The following is a 9,567-nucleotide window of genomic DNA, read 5'->3' on the forward strand; positions in this document are numbered from 1 at the left end:
ATGCTATTGTTTTAAATGACAGGCCACAAAATACTCATCACGAAATTTTGGTTTGCATGATATAACTGCTAAAAAAAAAAAAAAAATTTTTAAATCGCACAGCTCATGTTGCTGTTTTGGTTTATTAGGAGCAAAATATGATATTTTTATAATATGTATAATATAAAAATGTTAATATGATTATATATATTTTATTTTACGCCTATAAAGATATTTTATAGGCGTATTTTTTATATATTTTTTATTTCCGACTTACACTGAGATAAATCGATCGTAAGGAAAATAACTTGTCGGTGTTGCTCATCTGTTTTCATATTATACAGATGCATCTCAATAAATTTGAATATCATTAAAAAGTTTATTTATTTTGTAATTCAATACAAAAAGTGAAACTCGTATATTATATAGATTCATAACACGCAGAATATATTTTAAATGTTTCTTTTAATGAAAACCCAAAATTCAGTATCTCAGAAATTTTAATATTGTGAAAAAGGCTACACAATCATGGGGGAAGACTGCTGACTTGACAGTTGTACAGAAGACGATCATTGACACCCTGCACGTGGAGGGTAAGACACGAAAGGTCATCGGTAAAGAAGCCGGCTGTTCACAGAATGCTGTATCCAAGCAATCGAAAGTTGAATGGAAGGAAAACTTTTTGTCGAAAATGGTGAAATTAAGCTCATTTAAGCTTAATTTCATTTAATTTGGGGGAGATTCACAAAGAGTGGACTGCAGCTGGAGTCAGTGTTTCAAGAGCCACCAGGCACAGACGTATCCATGGGCTACAACTGACGCATTCCTTGTGTCGAGCTACTCCTGAACCAGAGACAACGTCAGAGGTGTCTTACCTGAGCAAAGGACAAAAAGCACTGGACTATTGCTCAGTGGGCCAAAGTCGTCTTTTAAATGAAAGGTTAGAAAAATGTTGCATTTCATTTGGAAATCAAGGAGAGGCACAGAATAGTCCAGTGTAAAGTTTGCATAGTCAGTGGTGGTTTCAGGAGTCATGTCATCTGCTGGTGTTGGTCCACTGTGTTTTATCAAGTCCAAGATCAGCACAGCCGACTTCCACGAGGTTTTAGAGCACTTCATGCTTCTCTCTGCTGACCAGCTTTATGGAGATGCTGGTTTCATTTTCCTGCCCACACTGCCAAAAGCACCAAAAGTTGGTTAATTGAACATGGTGTTGGTGTGCTTGACTGGCCAGCAAACTCACCAGACCTGAAACACCATAGAGAATCTAAGGGTATTGTCAAGAGGAAAATAAGAAACAAGAGGCCAAAAAATGCAAATGAGCTGAAGGCCACTGTAAAAGAAACCTGGGCTTTCATACCACCTCAGCAGTGCCACAGACTGATCACCTTCATGCCGCGGTGAATTGAGGCAGTAATTAAAGCAAAAGGAGCCCCTACTAAGTATTGAGTACATATACAGTAAATGAAGATGCTTTCCAGAAGGCCAACAATTCACTAACATTTTATTTTATTGGTCTTATGAGGTATTCAAATTTTTTTGAGATTGTTTTTTTTGTTAAATGTGAGCCAAAATAAAAAAAATTATGAGAAATAAACACTTAAAATATCAGTCTGTGTGTAATAAATCTATATAATATACAGGTTGCACATTCTGTATTCAATTACAAAAAAAAAAAAATACAAAATCAACTTTTTAATGATCTAATTTATTGAGATGTACCTGTATATAAATAACATACAAAATTAAACTTAGAAATAAATAAATACTATATACAAATGTCTGTAATCACTACAGCAATTAGAATTCAAGCCATAAAACTCTCATTTAGTCTTTAAATACACTCTTAGATAGATGGATCCTGACTGTCTTTTCAACCCATGACTTCCCAAAGTCCTTGAAGCGTGAAGCCATCTTTCAACTTCTCCACCGCCAAACCAAGTTCTTCAGAGAACACTGGCTCCCGGTCTTGTTGCTTTAAAAGGCAAATGAAATATTGGTCAAAATACCAGATATTTTACAGATAAAAGGTAAGTTAATGAGTGATTTCATGATATTTAAGTAGGAAGGTAGTCAGTATACCTTGTTGCTATCAGCAAAGTATGCCTGTAAGAAAATAAACAAAACAACAATTGAAAAATGCACATCAGTGTAAACATGTTTGAAACCAGGCAACAGTAGTCAGTACTGATGCGTAGTTGTGATACCTGGCTTAAGCCTGGGGTTATTTTCAGAGTGTGAGAAAGGATAATCAGAGGTGATAAAAGTGCAGCTACTCGTGTAGAAGAATACCTTTGTAAAAAAGTCATAGCTCCAAATTTCTCAAGTCAAGCATATAATCAGTGCTTAAAGGATCTTAAATCTGAGCATCAAAACTTTTTTTTATTATTATTAGTTAATGTCTTGAGGTTCTAGCTTTAATATATAAGTGGAGTCATGGACTGGAGAATGGAGGTTTTCCAAGATAATATATTTTATAGGACATAGCCTCTGACAGAAGCTCTGGCTCCCAAGGTATATGTTTGTACTGTATACTGTACATCAGCGGTGCCCAACAAAAAACAACAATGTGATGACATGTTTGGAATTCAGATCTCTTGTTTAAAAATCAAATTCAGATATGTATGATGTTAGTGGCTGAATGTGTAGTGAATAGAACAACACATGCTCTGATACTTAAGAAAACAAAACAATCACCAAACAAAAACTTTTAATCACCTCTGCTGACTGTGTGATGTAAATTAGCGTTAGTGTAAAACACTCACTGTAAAAGCATCTGTCTGTTCATCTGCCTCGATCTCTACATCATCGGGAAGCTGCTCCACTGTGAGCTCCTCCAACGGCTGTGGCTGTGATATACATCACACATGTTGACCCGTTAACCAAAGACACATCTTTCATGAACTTAAGATCTTTTTCTTTCTTTTCAATTGACCTTTTCCTCCATCTCGTATTCCACACCAAAGATTGGGTTTGCAGAATAGACTTTGTGAAGAGAATTTATTTCTTTCACTGCATCCTGTAACTTGTCCAGTGGATCGATCTTAAAACCCAGTACATATCCACCTGTCTGAAAGAGCAGTCTGTTATCAGAAAACAAAATCCTGGCTATATTTATACATAAAAATCGCTGAGTTTATAGTCAGACCTACCTGCTGAGAGCTCTCGATCACAAGCGCGAGTCCAAACTTGGAGTCTCGAATCCTTATAGAGCGCTTCGCAAAAAAAAAACAGAGGACCAGTCATATATATATATTCATTCTAACATCACCATTTAAACAACAGTTACCGACTAACAGCTTCAGTACTTACAATTTGCAAGTAAGGAATGCTGACGTTGAAGCTTTCATTCATGTTGGCGTGCCACACTATCCTCACATTAGTAATAAAGAAAGTGCCCAGGTTACCCTGAAACCCAAAACAAAATTACATCCATGTGCAACATTTTAAAGAATTTACCCAGTCCTTTGTTCCAGTGTTCACTGTAAAGTTACCTGATCACTGGATAAATTCCAAACTCCATTGATTTTGTCATAGACTTGTTCACGAGGCAGAAGTCTTAGCTGTTTATTCTGAATCAAAGCCGCTCTTAATTTGAGATCCCGGTACATTTTGGAGGTCTCATAAGCTCTGAGTGGTTAGAATTAGTTGATTAATTTTCAACAGTAACTTTTACAGTAGTTTCATCTGTTGCACATTGTAAATTCTATACTATGGATTAATGTTATAATGTTTTATAATAATCTGGAAGTGGTAGCTCAGTGGTTAAGGCTCAGGGTTAGTGGGGCGTTCAATATGTAAAGATATGTGACCATACCTGTGTACAGCAATAACAGAAGTGAACAGTCTTGGACTTCCAGGAATGACATTAGTGAAGATAAACTCAAATCTTGTGTTGTTCGATTTAGTCAGGATGTAGAGAGCTTCTGTCTGCCCCCTCAGTTTCTATAACAGTTACAAACCATAAAAAAGTCATACACAGCACACTAGTAATAAACCCAAGTCCAAACATGACTGATCGAAAAACACAGAAAAAGTGTTCTTACTGAATTCGCTGTTCTCGTAGTGATGTTTATGACAGAATTGTATCCCACAGCTGTAGATTAGAAAAGAGTGCCGTATATAGTTTTTAGCAATGCTTATGGACACTTAAAAAGCTTTTACAATATTTCTCAATTGTAATAGATAACACTTACATAAGTTAACCCTCGGCAAAGCAACAGAATGCCAAATGATTCTCAAATTGGTTACCAGGAGTCTTCCTTTAGCAAGAAATTGGAAAAAATGAAAGAATTAAAAACAGTAAAAATTACATATATACTCAGCAGTCACTATAGTTTCTTTTGCTTTGTTTAATGGCTCATACTATGCATGATCAAATATATAAAAAAAATTATGGCTAGTCTATTAGGCAAGCCTACATTGTATTTACACTCTTTGGCCTTTTTATTAAGAAAAATCATGTGAAATCTGAAATCATATTGTATTGTCCTGGTTCAGGTGCCTCAATGTTGGTTGGATTTTTTAACATGGTTGGAAAAAAAAAACAGGAGACTCAAAAATGTCCAGCACTCCTGTGGTCTAATACTAACACAAATGAAGGACTAAAACATGATTAACACACACTGCACTCTAGAACAGTTGCTCCATTTTATACACACACACACACACACACACACACACACACACACATACACATACACATACATATATATATATATATATATATATATATATATATATAACCAGTTAAAAATGTTTAAATAGTTGGTGCATTATAAAGCAAAAAAGTCCTTAAAATGATAAATTTCCTCAGTTCAAATATTTGATATGATATCATATATGATGTGATTTAATGTGATATGATGAGATTTGCAAATCATTGCAATCTAATTTAATTTAAATCTTACACAGGGTCCTCACCTTTTTGGAATTGTGGTTATATCTACAAAAAAGTAAAATAAATAGATGAGATGAGATAAGCACCTCTATCACCATTATTTCCTTTAGTGTCTTCGATTGAATCCAGGCAGTCAATCAGCACCTCACCAGGCCTGGTTTTCATCTGTCTAAAATCAAGCAAAAAATAATGAAAAAACAACTTGTTTTTGGTATGATGGTTGGTAAAATTGTATTGTCTCAGCTGTATTTGTGATTGGAGATATTATTCTGTTTGACTGGTCACTTGAATTGAACAAGTTTAATACAAATCTTAGTATTGAAAAACAGCTTGGACTTGTTGGTGAAAAACCCAGGAATTAAATGTTTCAGTGTCGTAAGGAATATTGAGAATATTACTGTCCATATTTAGATAATTTCTCTAATTATTATCATTGTTTTTGCTATTATTATTAGTAGTAATATTGTGGTTACTTCTACTACTAATAGGATTTTGTTCATAATATACATGTGTACTGAAGGGGTCTATGGCATTAATTTTACAGTCAAAAGAGTCACTGATGTGAACAGTTAAAGCCCTAAACTAGACCTGCTAGTGTGCTAAATACTGAGCTTCACATATCAGGCTAAAACATACACTCTTTATGTAGATAAATAGGTATAACATACGCTTTACCTTCAGTGTTTTTAGCTTTGTAACGATGCTAATGGGCTAACCCTTAGCTCTAATTCTGTCTGTTAGCTTACTGTGGTGTGATGTCAAAGCGGACATCTCTGTCCTCCCAAAGTGCATCTAACACCCCAGCCATGATCGGTCCGGAAACACGCCGCAAAACAAAGCTGACACGTTCAGGTGTGTAACCGAGACAAATTCACACAACGACACTCGCTAGAAGCCCGATAAGAGGATTTAAGGCAAGCGTTTATGCATCACCGTAGTAACACTGAACAGCACGTGATACGGCAAGCGGGACAGGCCAATCCGCCGTGTAGATTCTTAAACTGCTACAGGGGAATATCTAAATAAATAAACAATCACACACACACACACACACATATTCATTCATTCATTCATTCATTTATTTTCTCCCGCTTATCCGTAATCCGGGTCGCGGGGGAAGCAGTCTAAGCAGGCCCCCACCTTCGACTGCTGCCCAATCCTCACAGATAGATAAATGTAAATACACTAAGAAAAAGTGCAAATTGCAATGTATACTTTCATGTATATACAAACATGAATATATGCAGAAATGCAAATAGCAACATAAAGTACCAGTCAAAAGTTTGGACACACCTTCTCCTTCAGTGGTTTTCTTTTATAACATTGTACATTAATACTGAAGACATCCAAACTATAAAAAAAAACACACGTATGAAATTATGTGAAAAAAAACCCATGTTTAAAAAAAAAAAACAAAATATGTTTTATATTTTAGATTGTTTTAGTCTAGACACTGAACAAATCTATATTATGGCAAGAAACACTCAGTTCATCATTACTTTGAGAAATGATTGAAAGTCAAATCTAAAAATCTCAAGAACTTAAAATGTATTTCCAATTGCAATTCCCTAAACTATGCAAAGGATACGTTTATAAGAATTAACAGCCTCAGAAATGGCCGGTTTATATAAATGCTTCTCTGAGTTAAAAATTGCAGACCTATTTCAACATCCACAGTTTAGAGGAGTCAGGCCTTCATGGTGGAATTGTGGCAGAGAAACTACTACTTCACAAGAACAAGAAAATGGTAAGGGGTTCTTTGCTGTTGACACTGTTGTTGATTTAGTCAATAGTGAGGACACACAACCAGCATTTCTTCCAGAGAATTTTGCAGTGACTTGATGTCCCATCTGGTTTGCACTTAGTGGGACCAGAGCCACACCTCTAGGTTATGTAAGAGCTATTTGCTCAAGAATGATTGTGATAAAGTTCTGCATCAGCTCACCTGTCTTCACCTGGATCAGAGAGTAAAGAAAAAGCAGCCAACAAGTACACAAGTATTTCAAAAGATTGTTGGAAACCTGATTGACTGACTAACTGCCAAGAGTGTGCAAATCTGTCATAAAAGCTAGATATATATACTTTGTAGAATATTAAATATATTTAACACATTTATGTTTTATACATAATTCCATATATGTTCTTTCATAGTTTGGATGTCTTCAGTATTATTGTAAAATGTTAAAAATAAAACAAATAAAGGAAAACCACTAAAGGAGATGGTGCGCCCAAACTTTTGACTGTTACTGTAGGTACATACACATTTATACTATATTATGTTCTATAAAAATTTCAGGTATGAGGTATAAGTATAAATGTAACCTGATTGCAGCTGCTGTAGCCCATCTGCCTCATCATGTATTCTGAGTTCCTTTTCTTGACATCGTGATTTAGTTTGGTTTTTAGATTATGTTTATGGTTAGCTTCCTCATCTTTTCCTCATCTTTATCAGAATAAACTCGACTGGCAATTATCCACTAATCTCTCTTATTAAAAAAGATGTTTTCACCCAAAGAACTGACGCTCACTTGATGTTGTTTTTTTCCCTCACCATTCTGTGCAAAGTCTAGAGACTGTTTTATGTGAAAATCCTAGCAGAACTTCAGTATTTGAATACCCAAATGGACCTCTCTACCATCATTAACACTACCATAGTAAAAGCCAGTTAGATCATATATTTTCCCCCATTTGGATTAATCTAAACACAAAACTCTTGATCTGTCTACTACTGTAACATGATTGACTGGATATTTGTGTGAATGAACAGGTGTGTATTCCTACTAAAATGGCTGGTAAGTGTACTTAGATCTTGTCTAGACAACTATACACTTCTTACAGACGTTTGTATAACCTGTGAGCTACACATAAGTCACACATAACGACACAGTTAAAGAAAACATTTACATTTATTTAAAAAAGTACAAAAGCATCAGTCATACACATTGTACTCAACGCTAACATCAATCACAGTTAAGATTTTACAGGTAACATAATTGGTATTCTGTAACAAACAAAACTAAAATTACTATATCCATCATTTTGCTCCTAAAACATCAAGTAAAGAATACAAGGCCTAGCTTCTAATTAAACATAATGTAGTACCTTTATCATTCTTAATTATTTAGGGTTATGAATAATTACGCTACGTCAGAGTCTTTTCTGTAATTTAGAGAATTAAAATTAAATGATTTTAATTAAAATTAAAATCATATTTATTTGCATATGAAAATATATATATTTTAATATACAGTATCTCACAAAAGTAAATAAACCCCTCACATTTCAGCAACCATTTTATTATATATTTTCAAGGAACAATACTCTAGAAATGAAAATTGTATATATTTTAGACAAAAGTGAGTACACTCTAAGTAAACGTGTCAAATTATCAATATTTTGTCTGAGCACCATTGTTATCTAGCACTGCCTTAATCCTTCCGGGCATGGAATTGACTAGAGCTGCACAGGTTGTTGCTAGGTTCCTCTTCCACTATTCCATAATTTCATCATGGAGCTGCTGGCGTTGGCGTTTCCTCACTTTCCGCTTGTGGATGCCCAACAAGTGCTTAATAGGGATTGATTCTAGAGACATACTTTATCACCTTCACCTTCCTCAGCAAGGCAGTTGTCATCTTGGAGGTTTGTTTGAGGTGTGTTTGAGTTGTCGTTATTATGTTGGAAAACTGCCGTTTGGCTCAGTTTCTGAAGAAAGGGAATCATGTTCTGCTTCAGAATGTCAGAGTACATGTTAGAGTCCATGTTTCCCTCAATGAACCCCAGCTCCCCAGTACCAACAGCACTCATGCAGCCCCAGACCATGATGCTGCCACCACCATGCTTGACTGTAGGCAAGACACAATTTTCTTGGTACTCCTCACCAGGGGATCACCACACATAAAAACATCTGAGCCAAACTATTTTATCTTTATCTCAGCAAACTGTTTGCATGTTTTCTTGTGAGCCAGCTTTACAAGAGGCTTCTATCTGGGATGACGTCCATGCAAACCAATTTTCTTGCAGTGTGCGGCGTTTGGTCTGAGCACTGACAAGCGGACCTTCTGCTTCTGCAACCTCTAAAGCAATGCTGCAACACTCAAGCGTCTGTTTTTTTAAGCCAGCTTCTGCAAATAATGCAAAGCACAAGGCCTGTTTTGAGTGAAACCTGTCTTGGAAGACCCATGTATGATCCTGGCCATGGTAAAACATGAACATGATGAATAGAATATGTAGCTTTGCATGGTTACACGACATACAGCTGTTAACACTTGGGGTGTACTCACATTTTTTGACAGCTATTTTGACAATAATGGCTGTATGGTGAGACTATATCTGTCCTCTAAATATAGAGGACTATAACTTTATCTGTCCTCTGTAATCTATACTGCTATACAAGCTGCACATTGACAACTTTAAAATATATCCGAGTTTTATCTCTATATTATTGTCCCTTGAAAGATATACCAAATATAAGGTGCTGTAATGTGAGGGTGTACTCCCTTTTGTGAGATACTGTATATATTTTTTATGACAAAATATAGCAAAAACAATTGTATCACTGAAAAACATTAATGAAACGCAGTGCAGAAAGTCCTACAAGGTACCAAAAAAGAGGTAACATTAGGAGAGGTATATCAGGAAATGAGTGATCTGGGCATACAGGAAAAGAGAACAGGCAGAGTTACTTCATA

At 35.5% G+C, this 9,567-nt stretch overlaps 1 protein-coding gene across 1 annotated transcript; it reads right to left on the bottom strand.

Moving 5' to 3' along the window:
• Positions 1-461: 461 nt before the first annotated feature.
• On the bottom strand, positions 462-5,855 carry bbs5 (Bardet-Biedl syndrome 5). Its single transcript, XM_083537921.1, has 12 exons — positions 5,626-5,855; positions 4,966-5,048; positions 4,176-4,241; positions 4,026-4,075; positions 3,797-3,924; positions 3,474-3,609; positions 3,292-3,387; positions 3,132-3,194; positions 2,915-3,049; positions 2,745-2,828; positions 2,062-2,085; positions 462-1,954 (listed from the first exon to the last, which is right to left on the bottom strand). Exons 1-12 carry the CDS (start codon positions 5,685-5,687, stop codon positions 1,853-1,855), a joined length of 1,029 nt encoding a protein of 342 aa, XP_083394047.1. The 5' UTR covers positions 5,688-5,855; the 3' UTR covers positions 462-1,852.
• Positions 5,856-9,567: the final 3,712 nt, after the last annotated feature.

Source organism: Silurus aristotelis (assembly GCF_946808225.1).
Source record: "Silurus aristotelis genome assembly, chromosome: 3".
In the NCBI taxonomy this organism is placed as follows: Eukaryota; Metazoa; Chordata; class Actinopteri; order Siluriformes; family Siluridae; genus Silurus; species Silurus aristotelis.

Bases quoted from the DNA above. Each gene is read 5' to 3' on its own strand.
- bbs5 (XM_083537921.1), bottom strand. From the start codon at position 5,687: ATGGCTGGGGTGTTAGATGCACTTTGGGAGGACAGAGATGTCCGCTTT. The intron at 5,049-5,625 runs GTAAGCTAACAG...GCTTGATTTTAG, and splicing joins CGCTTTGACATCACACCACA to ACAGATGAAAACCAGGCCTG. The intron at 3,050-3,131 runs GTAGGTCTGACT...CTGCTCTTTCAG, and splicing joins TGATCGAGAGCTCTCAGCAG to ACAGGTGGATATGTACTGGG.